Source organism: Citrus clementina, unplaced genomic scaffold (assembly GCF_000493195.1).
Source record: "Citrus clementina cultivar Clemenules unplaced genomic scaffold, Citrus_clementina_v1.0 scaffold_1, whole genome shotgun sequence".
Taxonomy (NCBI): domain Eukaryota; kingdom Viridiplantae; phylum Streptophyta; class Magnoliopsida; order Sapindales; family Rutaceae; genus Citrus; species Citrus x clementina.
In genome coordinates this window covers 24,480,281-24,498,542 of record NW_006263303.1, presented here as the reverse complement: position 1 = coordinate 24,498,542, position 18,262 = coordinate 24,480,281, and the positions used below count along the sequence as shown (strand labels likewise).

The 18,262-nt window shown below is 36.7% G+C and overlaps 4 protein-coding genes across 4 annotated transcripts; 2 read left to right on the top strand and 2 right to left on the bottom strand.

Annotated features, from left to right (window-relative positions):
- The first annotated feature begins 373 nt into the window (after positions 1-373).
- Positions 374-1,270, top strand: LOC18055554. Its single transcript, XM_006452753.2, has one exon. The coding sequence runs from the start codon at positions 559-561 to the stop codon at positions 1,009-1,011; it is 453 nt and encodes a 150-aa protein (XP_006452816.1). The 5' UTR covers positions 374-558; the 3' UTR covers positions 1,012-1,270.
- Positions 1,271-7,608: 6,338 nt separating this feature from the next.
- On the bottom strand, positions 7,609-9,256 carry LOC18055553 (protein LURP-one-related 6). Its single transcript, XM_024192302.1, has 3 exons — positions 8,908-9,256; positions 8,117-8,359; positions 7,609-7,975 (listed from the first exon to the last, which is right to left on the bottom strand). The coding sequence occupies exons 1-3, from the start codon at positions 9,145-9,147 to the stop codon at positions 7,832-7,834; spliced, it is 627 nt and encodes a 208-aa protein (XP_024048070.1). The 5' UTR covers positions 9,148-9,256; the 3' UTR covers positions 7,609-7,831.
- Positions 9,257-12,007: 2,751 nt separating this feature from the next.
- Positions 12,008-14,018, top strand: LOC18055552 (guanine nucleotide-binding protein subunit gamma 3). Its single transcript, XM_006452751.2, has 5 exons — positions 12,008-12,236; positions 13,064-13,116; positions 13,235-13,279; positions 13,370-13,414; positions 13,530-14,018. Exons 1-5 carry the CDS (start codon positions 12,090-12,092, stop codon positions 13,930-13,932), a joined length of 693 nt encoding a protein of 230 aa, XP_006452814.2. The 5' UTR covers positions 12,008-12,089; the 3' UTR covers positions 13,933-14,018.
- Positions 14,019-14,418: 400 nt separating this feature from the next.
- Positions 14,419-17,918, bottom strand: LOC18055551 (subtilisin-like protease SBT1.8). The gene is made up of 2 exons (XM_024178135.1): positions 16,193-17,918; positions 14,419-15,366 (listed from the first exon to the last, which is right to left on the bottom strand). The coding sequence occupies exons 1-2, from the start codon at positions 17,814-17,816 to the stop codon at positions 14,696-14,698; spliced, it is 2,295 nt and encodes a 764-aa protein (XP_024033903.1). The 5' UTR covers positions 17,817-17,918; the 3' UTR covers positions 14,419-14,695.
- Positions 17,919-18,262: the final 344 nt, after the last annotated feature.

Genomic DNA, 18,262 nt, shown 5'->3' with positions numbered 1-18,262 from the left:
CGGTTAATATCACAAGTGACACAATTTTTACAGCAAGTATCGTCCAACATTAGAATCGGTGGTCTATTGAGAGTATTCGTGCAATTATAACATGATTTATAGGATATATATCACTCACAATTAGAAAATCTACTACACTCAGGGAAGCCCCAATTCATTCGATTGTGGGAGATAGAGTCTTTGCCATGCCCATATAAACCTTTTGTTAAGTTTGTCGAAAGCCAATCATATATGGAACATTTGGGGAAATTTTAAATCTGCAAGGGTGAAAGGTTTGAAAATTTGACCATGTTTCGTAACCTCCCCCGTAAGAAAAAATTTAATAAATAAGAGAGTTTCATGACAAAACCACTAACATGGAAGCATTTTGCAATTTAGGAAAGGACAAGTCATACTCACACACCCCTTCTATTATAAAGCCCTCTACCTTCCTTCCTTCCTCTGCGGCACATATTATAACAAGGAGGCAACGGGAAAAAAAAAAACAAAAAATAAAAGAAGAACACAACGAGGCAGAGAAATTAAGTTCAAGTTCAATGCTCGGCAACAAAAGAAGTAATGGCAATTTCAGGTTCAGATACAGCAAAACAGAGTCCTCAAGTGGAAGTGGAGGCAGTGAAATGTGACTCATGTGGGTTCACAGAGGATTGCACCCCTGCGTATATTGTGCGAGTGAGGGACCGCTACAAGGGGCGCTGGATATGCGGGCTATGTGCCGAGGCTGTGAAGGACGAGGTGCTGAGATCAGATAGGCTCATATCCACAGAAGAAGCTCTGGACCGTCACATCAGCTTCTGCAAGGACTTCAGATCATCGTCGACTCCTCCGACCCTGAGTGAAACGGAGCACCCCATCTCTGTGATGGGAAGAATCTTGAGAAGAAGCTTGGATTCTCATTCTCCGAGAGCCCTCCGCTCCAACTCCAGCGGTGTGTTGCCTCATATTGAAAAGGTTAACGCTGCTTCCCCGCTGGTTCGATCCGGGAGTTGCTTTTCGGCTCTGTCTCGCTGAATCATTTTCATTTCCTTTCTTTTTCTTTCTTTTTTTTTTCTTATTGCAAAATCACAGGTAAATATTATTAATTTTTAGCACAACAAAATATGAAACAGGGGAATTCTGTTTTTGTTGTTTAGATTATGAGCATGCAGTAATTATATGGTGCCGGAACTGATGGGAATTTGGTTTTATGGACTTCTCAATTTTTTTAAGTTTAATGTATTGTGTTGTAAATCATAAAATTTGATTGACTGATGAAAATATCTCATCTTTGATGTTCTTATTGATTTTGTTTGTGCTGCAAATTATGCATTTGTGGAAGCCAGTGGAGAAAGTTTTATTTTTCATTGACGGGTCTACAAAACTTGTTTCTTGATTGTTTAAGGTGCATTTATGGAAGGGGGAGGATAAAAGGGATCTCACAACCAGTGATGTATGTGAAAAATGTGTTATTTTGCCATTTGGAGTCTATTATTATCAGCTTTGCCAGCTGTGTAAAATGGCTTATTAGAAAGGTACTTGATATGGAAATGACTCGTACATAAAAGAGTAATCACAGAATAGAGATCTGATGAGATAATTCCCAGGAACAAAAAGACTGCTTTTTTGAGGCACTAATGCACTGGTGAGTAGACCACGTCAAGTCTGTCCTTCCTCAAGCAACTTTTTCCTGTTGGGCTGCATTAAGAATTAGGAATGTGTTTGATATTGAAGTTGATCAGTTATAATTTAAAAATTATAATATTAAAATATTTAATAAATATTAGTTATTGTAGTTTAAAAATTATATTAATATAATTTTTTATTTATATAATAAAAAATCTATTATATTTTAAAATTATTATTTAAAATTTATATTTATAATATATTATTAATTTTTATTTTATAATTATATATTTTTTTTTATAGTAACTGTAGCTTAAAATCTACAAGACTTCAATGCTTTTTTTTTTTTTAGAGTTGGAGCAACTCATTTATGGGCAATTTAAGACGGGCAATTTCTTTTTATTTTTTTCGGTTCTCCTTAAAATTTTTGTTCTGGATAAGTCCGTGATTTTCTTTTGGTCCATACGAATGAAGGTGACCAATTCACTTACGCAATCCCCTCGTTTGTGGAGTGAAGAAGAAGAGTTTTGAGAGGCCATGTGCCAATTGAACAAGCAAGACAAGGGGCCTGGGCCAGGGCGCCGGGGGCCCTGTGCTAAAATTTTTGGAGTCTTGAGAGAAGGTTCTGGATGTGTGTGGTGTGGCCCGTTATCTCATCAATTCTGCAACTTTCAGGAGTATCGGATCTGACAAAATGGCACATCGGCCATAGCCATTTTCACATTTTATTGATTATGATTGGGTTACGTCCAAGGTTCTATCAGGTCTCGTGTTTTTTTCTAATGCTGGCACTACAGTTCTAATGTCCGTTATGTTGCTACTGATATTTTCCGTCTTCGAATCATCATATTTATAGATCAGGTTACAGTACAATTGTGGTATCGTTTTACAGTTGCATCCAGCTGTTGAATGTATTTGAATTAGTAGAGTTCACTAATATCCAACGACTGAATATAACTGTAACACGGTACTACAGTTGCACAACAAATTTCCCCCATATTCATATCTTAGAGCACGTGAAATCCGTTGCTGCGAATTTCATTTACACATACAATATTTTCTAGGCAAAATAGAGTTGTGATTTTCTTCCCACGGACTCTTTTACCCTTAGTTTTATTGTGATTGAGGCGATTTCGTTTGAGATGGTCCCAACATGACAGCATTCAGATTCAAGCTAATAGACTAATGTTATAAATATAAAGCTATTTAGTACTAAGATTGGAAAATTGTAATTTAAAAATCATAACACTAAAATGTTTAATAAACATTAGTTATTGTGATTTAAAAGTTAAGTTGATTTGATTCACTAATTTTTTTTAAAAATTATGATCCACTACTTATATGATAAAAATTTTATATTCTCTTTATTATTTTATTTAAAAGTCATATTTACTATATATTATTAACTTTATTTAATAGTCATAATTTAAAAATTACACTATCTCAATACTAAATAGGGCTTAAAGCAAGTTTGTATCTCAATGCATGTTCTATGTCGTAACTCATGTATCATTAACCAATAGTTATGGATTGGGCTTTAAATAAAATTAAACATTATGATTTTTTTTTTATATAATTATCAGTGTTGATAGTTGTAATCACATTGTTGAATGTCACGTTAATTATATGTTGCGTACAATAATTGGAAAATAAATTTTGCATACGTGGTATTACTGAGTGTTAGCATAAGAGTATTAGATAGACATAAGGACCATTCTGACCAAACCAAGAAGAAAGCTTATTTTATTTTATTTTTTGTGTTGTTGTATGGGTAGTTGGGGAGGGGGAAGGCGCCACATTGTTGAGGCAGCTTCACCTGCCAATTTTTACTCTTTCAGTGCCGATGCATCTCTGATTTGTATATAAACTAAAGTTTGGATTTTTTTTTTTTTTGGCTAAAGTATCTAAACTATGGTAATGATATGCAATTACCCAAAAAGCTCTTCGACTCCACTTTCACATTCTATGGACAGTATCATAAGATATCCGATATGTATCGATTTTAAGGATATTACCTGTTAATATATCTAAAGAAATCCGTGTATGTTTAGTATAATTTTACATGAAAATTTGTCATACTCTAAATGTCACAGTATAAAAGAATCAAATCAGCCAATAAAAAAAATTTTACTTAGTCATTAAAATCAGGTTTTATAATTTAAATTTGAAAATGTTACAAATTACATGCATGTAGATTATTAAGCCATATAACGCAGTCATCAAACATTTAGATGGTCTTTTTTCATTAATTTAGTAAAGGAAGCATTTTATTTTCATTGTAAGAATAAGATAAACGTTAACAGTCTTTTAAACTGACTTAAAATAATAGATAGTTAGTCATTGGCACGTACTGGGGATTGGATCTTTTATTTTTGTTGGAACCTATGATGTAGAGAACTGAAACTAAAGGTTTAAGGTTAATAGAGGAACCTTGAACTCAGCAACTCAAGTGAGTTAAATATCAAATAACTGCATAATCCTTATTCATGTATTACATGGCTTATAAATAATAATCAAGTACAAACTGCAACTAATTTATTGATCAAATCCCAAAGGAAAAGGAAAAACTAAGTCTTCCCACGAGACTCTCGGTCCACCCCAACAACCCTTGACTCTCGCTTGCCCAACTCATAGACTCATAATTAAAAATAAATAAATAAAGCATTGAAATGAATAATAAAAGACCCATAACAGCCATCAATTTATTTACGTACAGATAACATGTAAATTAATAACTTAGTGCAGAAACAAGCTGATTACATTGGGAATTCTCTGCATGTGTCAATAAAAATAAAAGAAATGCCAAAATAATAATAATAATAATAATAATAATAATAATAAAAGAAGTTAAGGTAAATGTTACCTTTGCAAAATATGTATCCACACTCTACGAGCGTACCCAATAGAGTAGCGATAAAAGCAACCAGCTACCAAAAAATTTTAGGGGAAAAAAAAATATCAATAGTTAAGGAAGACAAATGGAAAAGAAGAGACAGCATATGGCACTTAAAGTACAAAGCTTATGCTACAGATTTTCTCTAGCGTAAAATTAATAACTAAAAATCGCAAGAAGCCATAACATGAGCTCCTCGGCATTTGCGGAGGGACTTTTTTTTCCGAATACTCAGATTAAGCATAAAAATAATAATATCAGCACTGAAGTGAAAACAAATGAAAACGAAATATTAATAAATGATGTCAAGAGAAACTGAATTAAGGAGGGGAGTGCAGCAGTAGAACTTGTTTGAAGAAGAAGAAGAAGAGAATAATCGACCCGTTGGATCTCGGTTAATATTGGGTCGGGTCACGAGTTACGTTTATCAAATATATCCCCCTATCATTTGTTAAAATACGAAGATCTACAAAACTCGGACATTTTTACTTAAATAAAACATTACTCATTATTATTATTATTATTTTCATTTGACACATGGACTGAAGTTCAGTGATTGAACATTTCAATGGGGTGCTGCTGTCCTGAGTGGTCCAGTGGCATGAATTCTTTTGGAAAATTAATTTTTTAATTTTTATTGTTTTGGACCGATGGACTGGGTTTCGTCAAGGATCCCTTCACGGAAATGGTCCATCCTTCGTTTCTCGTCTACATGAAAAGTTATGTTTCCTGTTCAAAAAGCGAAAGCCACTGTGATGAATTTGACATTCAATTCATCATCTGGCAACTTGTAGAACTTCCATAAAGAAGACTGAATCCATCTCTTTGTGCCATTGTTTTAATATTCTTTACTCTTTTTTTTTTTTGTCCCTTTTTTCAATTTTAAGAAAAACGATGCGTTTTTGTCTTTTTTGGTTTTTATCAAAATTTTGTAAGATTTTTTATTTTTTTATTTTGTCAAACTAGCATTGGTCCTAACAAAATAAATTTTGAAACGCATTACTTTTGTTAGATTCATAATTTGAAAGGGAACCAATCACCATTCCCCAAAAATATCTAATCAATTTTAGTGTCAATGTAGTGTAGTTTATCTAATGATCATAAGTGTTTATTTAATCTGATAATTTTTTTTCAATTTTTTTTTATTTGGTTGTTTTCTTAGTAGAGCTTTTAAAAATTAAATAAGTTATTTTATCTTTACAACTCTACTAATAAAAACTCAAATTTTAGATTTTTGAGAGATTGAAAAGGGTTTTTTAAATGTTAAAATATTTAAAATATCATTTTTACTTACGTGACAATCTTATTTCATTATTTGCATGATATAATTTTAACTTGCTTATTAAATTAATTTTATAATTTTTATAAAAGATTTCATTGACAACCAAACAATTAATTTTTTTTTTGTTAAAAGATCTATTAACAAAAAGTCTGCATAAATAATTGTTTTTTTTTTTTTAAAAGACTATACTAAGGAAAGCGTTAATATTATTGCTTATATAAATGGTTAATTGCAGCTAATTCAATCCTCTTTGCCATTTGAGTATTGTTTTTTTTTTTTAATACTGATTAATTATCAGATTACTGCATTACACAAATATTTACAACAACTGTTATTATAGCAGAGATATTATACTAATATTTACAATCAGATATACATGATTGAGACTTACATTATTACATTGAATTATATGAAGTACATGCCCAGACAAATAACCCCTCATAAGAGAGGGATGTCCATACTCCATTTGCATCTCGCAAGAGAGAAGAATATTTAAATATAAAGAACATTTAGCCCCCACAATACTTTTGTGGGGGCTAGAACCGCTGCCCTCACAATGCTTGTGAGGGCAGCAGCCCACCACTTTGGCCATTTGAGTATTGTTGCGCAGCAAGAAGAGAGCCCATAAAAGTTTAAAAGAGAGGTCAACCTAACCCGTTCACCCATATGCTAAATCCATAAGCCAGGTCAATACAGAAAAAGACATAAAAGTGTAGCGGTTAGGATTTAGAGCAAATCTAAGTTTCTTATATAGTATTTTATAATATTGAAACCGATAGTTATTTAAAAAAATAATATTTATCATGAAATCTTAATTTTAATCATCCAAATTCAAAATGAGTAAGGTGGCTTTTTTTTTTTTTTCTCTAAAATCTGAATAAACCTAAATTAGTCTGAATTCTGAATAGAGTTAAATATTTAAATATGAATGATATGTTTTTTTTTTGGTCTAAATCGCTAAAAATAAATACTTATACTCGCTAAAAATAAATATTAAGTTATTTTTTTAACTTCAAAAATCTGAAAACTAATATTTTTACATTGATGCCCTTACAAATTATAAATGTTAAATAAATAATAAACATCTTAAATAATATAAATAAAATAATAAATTATCATAACATAAATAATATTCTATTAAATACAACTCTTTAATATTCTATATTATATATGTTAACCAATTTTATTATACTTTATGGTGTTTTTATATGAAAAATATTCATAAAAAGTTTTGAAGATAAATAATGTTAATTTGAAGAAAATAAAAAGATGAAAATAATAATGATATAATAGTTTACCATATACATTATCACAAGTTATATAGAGATGGGTAATAGTACTAATTATTAAATTTTATTTAAATAAAGATGGAAATTAATTAATTAGATATGGATATTTTAGAGAATATATTTTAATGATATCATTTAGACTTTTTAGATTAAGTAAAAAGTGACAAAAATAGTTTAATAACTTAATGATTTAATGGCTGAAAATTTTTATTAAATTGAAAAAATAAATAAATTTATGACTTAACTAATTAAAATTAAGTCAATTTAATGATTAAGTCAAACAAAAAAAAACAAATGGTCCCTAAGTCATGCAAGGGGAAAGTCTTAGCTAATGATTCAGCTAGACGAAAGCATTTCATCATTAATCCCAGGCTGATTTGTGAGCAAAATACAAAGAGTGTAATCAGTTGTAAAAGGAACAAACAATTAAATTTTAAAAATATATAATTGCACAGGCAAAAAGATGTCTTTAAAATTTCGACACACCCTTGTTACACGAAGCGATCAACGGCAGAGACCATTCATTGGGCGTCACTCAAGACTTACACAAAATTTATCATTCTCGAGCTTGCACTGCTTCAATTCATCGACAGTATATAATACATGTACAAAAGAGATACAATACACCATCAAGCTTGACACATATAAAAACAACGGAAGAAGAAAAAAAAACCATAATTAAATTTAACACAGCTTGAAGGGGACGCAATTTTCCCATGATTTTACATAGTTTCAGTGACATTAGTTGGTAAAAGTTCTGATTGATCAGTACCTAGTAGATTCGCCATAAATGTAATCGAGAGTGGCAATGACTCCAACAACAAAGGCCTGATCAATCCCCGGTTTCACCACTATGTGATATAGATCCTTGCTTTCCATCAAGTCTTCTATTTCTTTTTTCACTCCAATCTGTCATATTTAAACGGAATCATCACTATGTGATCAAAAGCAAAACAAACACTGCAGCTTTAGCATACTTTTGCTTTCTTTTTAAACGAATAAAAATAAAGCAATTTCTACAACTTTTAGAACGTGGACTTGAATGTATACCTGAGCTACAATGTTGCCACTGGGATCAACAATGATGCAGTCTCTATCTGGGAAGTAACCTTTGACCTCAAAGTTGCTGCTTCTGGCTGTAGTTTCAGTGGAGATCCTTATGGAACTGTTCCTCACTAAACATGAACTGCTGGGTGGTTCTTTTAAGGTAAACACTAACTTCTTAGATCCTTCATAGTCAAAAGCGTAACCCTTCCATTTTTTATGAATGCTGAGGGCCTCAACCACCCCTCCCTGAAATTGAAATTCAACCAGCGAATTAAGTTGTCTAATTGATACGGACGAAATTCATATGTTATATATTTATATTTTATCAACGTACGTGGTAATCGAAAGTTATTTGCTTGAAGTAATAATTAATTGTAGATTGATTCTGTTACGTAATAACTTTGCAAGAAATTCCTTGCGCATGTACATATTTACCCGGTGACGTGCATTAACGAATAAAGCATATCCAAAATCCAGTCAGCCGTGAATATGAATGAAGCTTTTGAAAGATAATTAATCAGCACAAAACCTCTATTCACCGATATTAATTTAACTAAATGCATCTACGATCAAAATCCGAATTACGTAGAGCATGCAAAGATAGAAGACTTTTAATGAAATTCTAGAAATATTTACGTTTATTTTGTACATGTTTTGGCCCCGCCCCCTCAATTTTTCAGTTGTATGTTATTCCTCGTCAAGTTTATGCATGGTTTCTCCATTATGAACCCAAATTCTGGCCTCGCCACTGTCTATAGTATGATATGATTATAATAATAAGAGTAGACGATTACCTTGCGACGGATGAGAACGACGGCATCTCCATCAGCATGTCTAACAACCAGCTCCCCTTTTGTACCAAGAACACCGCAGCCGTCAACCCTGAAAATGATCTTTTGGCTGCAATCTGTTACCACAAATCCTCCTCCATTGACTACGTGTGGCCTCCTCCTAACCACAAGCAACGTTTGAGATGAAGAGCAGTATTTCTTACTTATGATCGGCGTCATCATCACATTCGCCTTTGTACTCATTTGATGATATGATCTGATCTGATCTGATCAAACTGTAATTCGTGTATATGTAATAAAATGAACTCTCTTTTAAGTTGGCTTCAATGAAACTACCCATCCACATGCCACACACACACACACACACACACATGTATATATATACACACACACAATAATACAAAGAAGTAAAGTTAGGCCCAAGCAACAATATGGAGAAAACAAATTGAAGTTTGATGAATTATAAGATGGGTTTGCTTACATGCTATGCATTTTGGTTCAAAGTTTGGCCGACTTTTGACTATGTAAATATGCTGGAATAAGGTGGACGAATATGTTGCGTTTACTTGTTGAAGATGATGATTTCCATTTTCACGCGCTTCAATCTTAACCAATTAAATGATAGCGTGGAGATGCATGGGCAAAGCATCGAGCTTCCTCACAACTCTTATCAAGTTTCTTTTCTTTGAGCGACCATAGGTTATTTTCAAAAAGAGGTTTTGCGATTGTGAGCTTTTTTGAAAAATTGGGCAGCTGTATGACCAGAAAGAGAATATTTTTTATACAAAATAAGGTTGCATTATTGAAGAGAGGAGTCTCAGCACGATTTCAAATTTTCAATAGCCGTGGAATATTACTAGCTATATCTTCAACTTCATCACGACTAACGTTTGGGAAACTCCAAAGTTCATGTACACCAGTATACGTATCTGTGATCCGATTTTTTTATTGTAATAGATGTTAATCAAGCCACGTGGCAAACAGTAAAGCTAGTTCAGCAGACATTGCTTGTTGATGCAATAATAATACTCTTTGAAATACCCGTTGTGTAAGGTGTAAAGTGTAAGCTGTATATTGTACGAAGGTTTTTACATTTCTGATAACGGATTTGGGCCATGAGCTGTAATCTGTGACCCAAAGTCCTAGAATCGAACCAGCAGATACTTGGGCCAACGTCGATCCATTTGTAATGAAGGGGCCGGGAAGAATCAGCTGATTCGGATTCAGGACATTACCCAATAAGCGTCACTGCGGCGAAGGGCACGTGTAACTTTGTACACGTAAAGTCATCATAGCAGATTGGAAAGCGACAATGATTGCCCATATACCTCTCTACTTCGCAACCTAGATATTATATAGTACGCACACCGGCTCACGTTAACCTTTCCTCCCATTTAATTTCTAACCTGTTCCACGGATTTGACACGTCACTTTCCTACGCTCATGTTTTACCTTCCTCATTTTTATTTTATTTTTTGCAGTTTGTACGTTGGAAAGAGCGGGAATACATCGAAGTTGCGATGACTTGTCCTCTCAAAGTGGTGCCCTTGGGGGAAAATTGGGACCCAAAAAACACATAGAGATCCGAGCTCACGCTGCTCGAGTGCGCGTGGATTTCAATCTGACTCTGATTTTCTCAGTGTCTGCCTGCTCGAGACCCGTACGTAAACACAGTTATTGTGTGTTTCACATTCATAACACAATCCTTTCCTTCCTGCTTAAGTAAAAATTTTAGATTATACCTACAAGTTCCGTGCGGTAATGAGATAATTAACATTCTTTAATCCCAACAGACAGTTTCTATTAAGCAGTAAATTTGGTGATTACATCATATGCTCAGGCTTCTAATAAAAAATTTTATGTCCAACGAGTCAAGTGGCGGAACAGTAACCGCAATTCTCGATGACGATTTTTTGGCCTTTTGTTCCCTCACCGGTTCAAATTCAAAGGCAGATATGGGGCATGTAATCGGCAAATCTTTTGCAATAGGGGGCTCAACACAACTTAGAATTTACCCAGTTGGTGAATAGAGGCCATTCTTTTTTTTTTTTTTTTTTTTTTCAACGTTCTCAAAGTCAGGGCTTGTTTGATTCTTATGTATGCTGTTGTAGTTGAGAAAATCAAAGACACACAAATCTTTTATCTTTCCTACGCAGCCGTCACGTGCCCATCTGAGTTACTGCATCGTGCTTTTCGCGTCTCTTGCCTCTGCCACCCACCCACAATTAACCAAAACCAAATGCAAAAACAGAATCTACAGTTTATGCGTTGTGTGTGAAACAAAACTGATAAAAACTCGGATCAATCTCTTTGCTTATTTTAGCTGAACAGGGTGTTCGTACAAAGAGAACATACTGCAGGCTTTTTCCAGCCGTCTTTACCAATATTATTACTATCATCATTATTACCATGCACAAAGGTTGTGTCTCGAAAAAGCTCAGATCTCTCTTCACCACGCACGGTCTGTGACACAATAATAATGACACTCTTTTTATCCTCATTATTACTATTTAATCACCTATTTAATCCCTGCACCAACAATTAACCACGCACTATAAATGTCATCTTAATATCATTACGTTACATTTGCTCTGCCCTGTTTTTTTTAAAAGAAATTATATAATATATTAGAGATAATATAATTAATGAATAAAATATCTATATTTAGTTAATTTATAAAAAAAAACCACCATTTATATGTTGGTCGTTTAATATAAATAAACATATTATAATATTATTTATTTATTATGTAATTGACATATCTAAGAGGGATTTTAAATTTCTTCTAGTGTTTCATCTCCTGCAGAGGCAGAGGCAGAGGCAGAGGCCTACCCCGAGCCCCTTTTCCATTATTTTCTGGGTCAGTAATTATCCTTGTCAGAAGCACTAATTACTGCCTCTGCCACTGCCCAGTGCAACAATCTTTTCGTATTAGCATTCACACCTAACATTACTTGCCCGCTTCTCCTTTGTCCAGTACCGCATTGCTGCAAGTCTACTTGTGCTATTTTTGCTTATATACCAGTATTGTTTCTCAGTGTTATTTTGGTTTTGCGGTTCCTTTCCCCCCCCCCCCCCCCCCCCCTTTTTTTTTTTCTTTTCTTTTCCTGAAACAAGTGTGTGTTTTTGAGTGAATATTCAACGTTTTTCACTGCCATCGACCGGAAAAGTTCAAGTTTCTGGTAATGGCTGCTCATTCTGGGTCCTCTTCTTCAGTGCCTTCACTTCCGCCGCCGTGTCCCAAATCCCCGCCTGAGTATCCGGATTTGTATGGCAAGCGCCGGGAACTGGCCAAGGTTCAGGTGCTTGAGAGAGAGATTAGTTTTCTTGAGGTGGGTTGTTATTTATTTATTTATTATTTTATTTTTATCAACAGAAATAGTCACACACACTCTTGTGATTACTGAGCAGTCAGAAGTTGTAGGAGTTAAAAATGGTAATCTGAATTCTGAAGTGTTGCAAGTGGAAAGTTTTCTTTTCCTTTTCCACTTATTTTTACTCTGTTTTAACTTTTTGTATCATGATTAGTTGATACTCGATAAGAGTTTCGAGGCATGAATTTAGAGTGATATATTCTTACGAACATCATGGAGTGCAGAAGAGTAGCTAGAGCACAAATATTTTCATTTAGTTTAATTGTTCATTTATGGATTGGTAGCCTTTGCCTGAAAAAGGCATAACCGATAATTGACATATATTGGCAAGGAATTTAAATTGTTAGATGATAGTTATTTGTGATTGTTATTGACCGCTCATGTCCAACTAACTAGCAGCTTCAGGTCTCCTTCCTACCTTAGGGACGGACTCTTGCCAGATATCTGCTGGATCATAGAGGCTTCTCCTTTGTCTGTGCGGCGTATTAATTGATTCCACTGTTTGGACGGTGGGAAAAATTTGGAGAATGGGTTTTGGGAAATTTTGAATGATTGATGCAGGCATAGTGTATGAAGTATGAACAACTCTATTAACCAATGTTCATACGATGCACATAAATGTGTTAGAAATTAGAGCAACCTGATGGACAAAACTCAGTGGCTCTACAAAATTTATGTTTTTTATTTTTTTACAGAACGGTTGATTCAATAGTTAGTTCAGATTGGTCTTTTGAAAGCATAGTTTGGAATGGTAAGATATCAATAACAATTTTTGCTTTGAGCAGGAGGAACTGAAAACAGTTGATCGCTTTCATCCTGCTTCCAGAAGCTGCAAAGAGTATGTTAAGTCCTGCAATTGCCTAGCAGAGCATCATATTTACAGTTCTTTTCATTCTGAACTGAAGTATTCTTGCAATTTTATCAGAGTTATAATATATCAAACTGAAAATTTTCAGGGTTGCTGATTTTGTGGTGGCAAAGTCAGATCCTTTAATACCTGTGTAAGAAAGCAGCCACCCACTTGTCATTTTTTTTTTTGGTCTAGTTTTAGAGGGAGGTTAGAATCCTTACATTTTCTCTCTTGTAAGCAGAAATCGGAAGAATCGAAGGTCATGTCGCTTTTGGAAGTGGCTATGGTATCATTTATTTCGTCTACTGTCATATATTTCGTATTGAATTGAAATGCACTAGTAAAGGACTAGTCATTCAATGGCAAAAGACTTGATATCTAATGTTTCCTTTGTTGTGCAGTGGAACACCCTGTTTTAACTTCTCTTGGCTTTCTTGGATTTGCTGTTGCTGTTATTCTAAATGCTCGATTCATATAGAATTACCACGCTGCTGTGACTGTAGTGACTGCAGTATATGTTGTTGCCGTCCGTGTACTTGCTGTTCAATACCCAAGTGCTGGTGTTGGTCGTGTCCAAAATCGTGCCCACGATCACGGTGCTGTAGAAAAGTTTCGTGCAGCAGAGATTGTTGTTGCATTTTCCGGCTTCCATCTTGCCTGGATTGCTCTTGTTGTTGCCAATGGAAATGCCCTAGTCTTAAATGTCCAAAAGTGCCCCTTCATTGCCGCTGTAAAAGTAACTGCCTTCACTGCAGCTGTAAAAGGAACTGTTGCACCTGTAACCCATGCTCTCTATTCTTCTAGTAGTTAAACCCTAGCTTCATCTGGAAGCTTTGTCAACATTCCATTTTACCAATATATACCGGAGTATATGTGTTGCAAATTTTGGAATAATTTTAACCTTTTTTTTTTCTTTCTTGGATCCAATGTCAAATTGTCAACCTTAATTTGATTTATGGAGGAATCGATAATGCTAGGCCGGATACAACCAAACATTTATTTTCAATAATCGCACTGCATCCCTATCCTTGATGCTGCAACCCTTCAACATCGATAATTCAAATCAGCGAACCGACAACTAATTAATTATTGGGGATGTGAATAATGGAATTGGCAGGCCGTATTTTCAAAAAAAAATCTGCAACCACAGAGAGACGTCTTTTCTTTCAGCTTTTCCGTAAATAATTCCCATCGTGGCCATCCACATTCTAATTATTTGCTCAATCAATAAAAATGATTTTGCTGAACAATGTTAAAACCAAATTTAAACTAACCACCAACAGCAAATTCTAAAGTGAACTCAATTGCACAATTTTGAAAGCAAATATCTTAAAACTGGTAATGGCATTCTATTCCATTAATTTTACAAGCACATAAATATATCTCGCTTCATTGGCCAGTGGCCACTCCAAATTCTGGACTGCCTTCATAAAATTCACAACCATTCACCAAGTTTGTTCAACTCCCAGTTTTCCAAGATGGACCAGGGCCTTTGGCAATAATTTCTAACCCGTTGCAGGGGGCCATAACCCGAAAACCCAGAACGCGAACCGAAAAAACACCATTTCTAGCTCATTAACTGTGTCCATGAAAACGCAACTGGGCTCCTAACTTGATGTTGAGCATTTCCCCAAACAATTGAACCAAATGCAGCTCCACCCATCTTCTGGTCACCGTTCTTTGCAACAAATGTTACTGTGTATCGCTTCTTCTCTCCTACAGTCCTGAACAGAAGCCTTTTAGGCCTCACTGAGATGCCAACGGTAGATGGCCCATCCGCGGTCACATTGTACAAGGATCTTGCAGGCCCAACATTTGTCAACTCCCGAGTGTAACGGACAACCCTCTGGTCCCCAAACAGGACTGAGAATGATGGGTAGTTCAGTTCACCAGGGGTGTTGAATTTTCTCGTACATGTGATGTTGGGTCGCTTGACAATGGCCTGAACATGTTCAATGGTGTAGCCCAAAGAGCACAAGAATGCTACGTAGTCTTCTGTTGAAGCATCATATACAAGGCCTGGAGAGATGGCTTTCTGCGGGTTAACATGGCCCGAACCATGAGCCCACGGGGTTGAGAGCCTACCATCTGCTGCATCGTGGAGCGGAGATTTGGTGTTGTCCACAACATAAGCAGTCGTCATCAGAGCGGATTTGATAGCACTTGGGCTCCAGTCTGGGTGGGCTGCTTTGAGCAAGGCAGCAACCCCACTGAGGTGTGGGCATGACATAGATGTACCTAAATTTTCATCACAGAATGAAAACTGTTAGATTTCAGCTAAATTTTAATATTGCAACTTGAAAAGGTGCTTGTTGATCTACCTGGAAATCAAAGAAGACAACAAATCAAGTAGGGTTTTTTTCCCCCTCCTTTTCTATTAGGTTCTAAATCACATTCCTATTGCTCTTTTAAAAAAAAAATCACAAGCCTAACAGCTAATCCTATTATTAAACTAAAAATTCATAAAGGTTGGTGGGTCACAACACACACCACTAGTCCACAATGTGAAAAGGAAGTGGCATACAGCGTTTGCTCACTATGTCAGGTCAGGCTAATTAATTGCATACTTTTTCAACGGCATGATCAATTTTGTAGTGGAGAATCCTCTATCTACACCCAAATCTTGCAGTGGAGAATCCTCACGAGTGCTTTTGCTTTTGTCCGGGCAAAGCAGCATTTTTGTATCACTACACTACTAATTACAAAAGCTATTTACCGTTACATTTGAAAATGGATCATTTTTTTTTTCAGTTTTCCACAAATTAATATGTCAGCATCACTTCTCTTAATCAGAAACTTTTGACCATTCATTAACATTAACATCACAATCCCATTCCATCAAATAACATGGACTGGTCCAACCAAATGCGAAGTGATCTTTTACCAATAACTCTTCGTTTTAGTTGAAAAAAACGTTTCTATCAATTATTTTGGAAAAGAATGTTAACAACATTATCCAAGCCATCAGGAGTCAACTCATAGGAAGAACATGCAAAACCTAACGATATATGAAATTCAAAACCACGGGAAGCAGAAAATAACCGTTGGGGGTGCAATTTCATACCTGACATTATATTGAACTTTGTTCTCCTAGTGTCCTTCTCCAACTCAGTGGGCCCACTAGCTTCGGTCCACGCGGCCAAGATGTTAACCCCAGGCCCAATGACATCCGGCTTCAAGATTTGGGGAGTCACCATGTTGGGCCCGCGAGAACTAAACGCCGCCACAACCGGAGAGGGCCGCACGTTCAGTACGGTCCCGCCGAACGTAAGCAGGGCCGTTGGATTTGGAACCGTCTTGGCATACTCCCTGACTATATCACCCATTTTCCTCCCAATGGCCACCGCCGGCAACAAGTGACTGTCAGCCACCAATTCCTCACCGCTGGCTGCCGTGTTCGCGAGTATCATCCCAACACCACCAGCGTCACGTACTACAGCTCCTTTCTCCACACGTGCGTTGATTCCCCTGTCGCAGATAACTACTTTCCCACGCACGAGTTCCGGTTGGAGTGAACCGGGCAAACACAGATTGGAAGAAGAAGAACCGTTTGAACCTTTATTGTAAACCAAACTGACCGGTTTATTTCCCATTCCATTTCCGCTATAGAGTGAGACACCAGTGGCTTTCTTTTTGTTTCCAAGAAACACGTAAGCCGGGAAGTCGCGATCTAAAGTGCCGGCACCAACGGTCAGGATCCACGGAGCCACGTTGGCAAGCGAGGCCTTAGTTGGCCCACTGTTTCCGGCAGAGCAAGAGACCACAATGCCCTTCTCCATTGCCGCAAACGCACCGACAGCAATGGTGTCTCTGTAATACGGTGCGGATCCACCACCGAGGGACATAGAGAGGACATCCACACCGTCCTGAATGGCCCGATCTATGCCCGCAAGAATGTCGGATCCGAAACATCCAGTTTTCCAGCAAACTTTGTAGGTGGCAACACGCGCGTGCGTGGCCATTCCACGAGCGACGCCGCTGGCGTAACCGAGGAGACTGGCATTGGCGACGGGTACGCCGGCGGCCGTACTGGCCGTGTGAGTACCGTGTCCGTCATAATCACGAGGCGACTCGGGTTCGTTTGGCTTCTTAGAGAAACTTCCACCAGCCATGTGGTAGCCTTTGGAGAAAAAACGAGCGCCAATGAGCTTTTTGTTACAAAGTTTGGGACTAAAATCAGGACCGGACTCGCACTGGCCGCGCCACTTGGTTGGAACCTCAGGCATGGCGGAGTCATCGAAACTTTTAGACTCGGGCCAAACCCCAGTGTCGAGAACACCAATGATAACATCAAGGGAGGCCTTGTCGAAGTCGAGCTTGCTGTAGCCCGCCGACAAGCCGAAGTCAGAGCTTATGCCGAGGAACTGAGGGGACCGAGTAGTGTGGAGGGTGTAGAGAGTGTCCTCGTAGACTCCGAGAACGGCGTCGGATTGGCGGAGAGCCTGGGCTTGATCTGGGTCAAGTGAGGCAGCGAAGCCGTCGTATGCAGTGTTGTAGGTGTACAGAAGAGAATCTGTGGAAGATGAGAGAGACTGAACGCTCGATGCGTACCAATCGTAGTGGGTGGAGAAAGTTGAGGGCTTTGCTTGGTGTTTCATGTGAACTATGTAGGTTTGCTTGGCCGCCGTCACTGAGAGTGACAAGCATGGTAGGAGAAGAAGTCCGGTGAAGAAGAAGAAAGACGCCATGGCAATGCTGAGAAAATGAAGCTTTTTTTTTTTAAGTTTGAAAGTACAAACTATTACAGTCGCTATACGCCTGCGACTGTCAGAGAGGATAAAAGAGACGCTGGACTTATGTCGGGTTTTTAAACACATACAGAATCACACAAGCCTCCTTATTGCCTTTATTTACCATTATGCCATCATTGGTCTCCCCTGTCGAGTCATGCAATGCTTTTACATTTTGTTATAATTACTTACTTATATTATATAAGACAAATTACGATCGTGTGGATAAGAGAAGAGAGCCTCTGTTGCTTTAAGGCTGGCAAAAGAAAAATTAGTGATGATAATCAATAATGGCAATGTGAATCGTAAAATATTCGTGATGGTTGTTTGTCGTGTTCCGAGAATGTAATTTTGGGTGGATTTTCGGGCGTTAATACTAGAGATAGACCATGCCGAGTCCGACC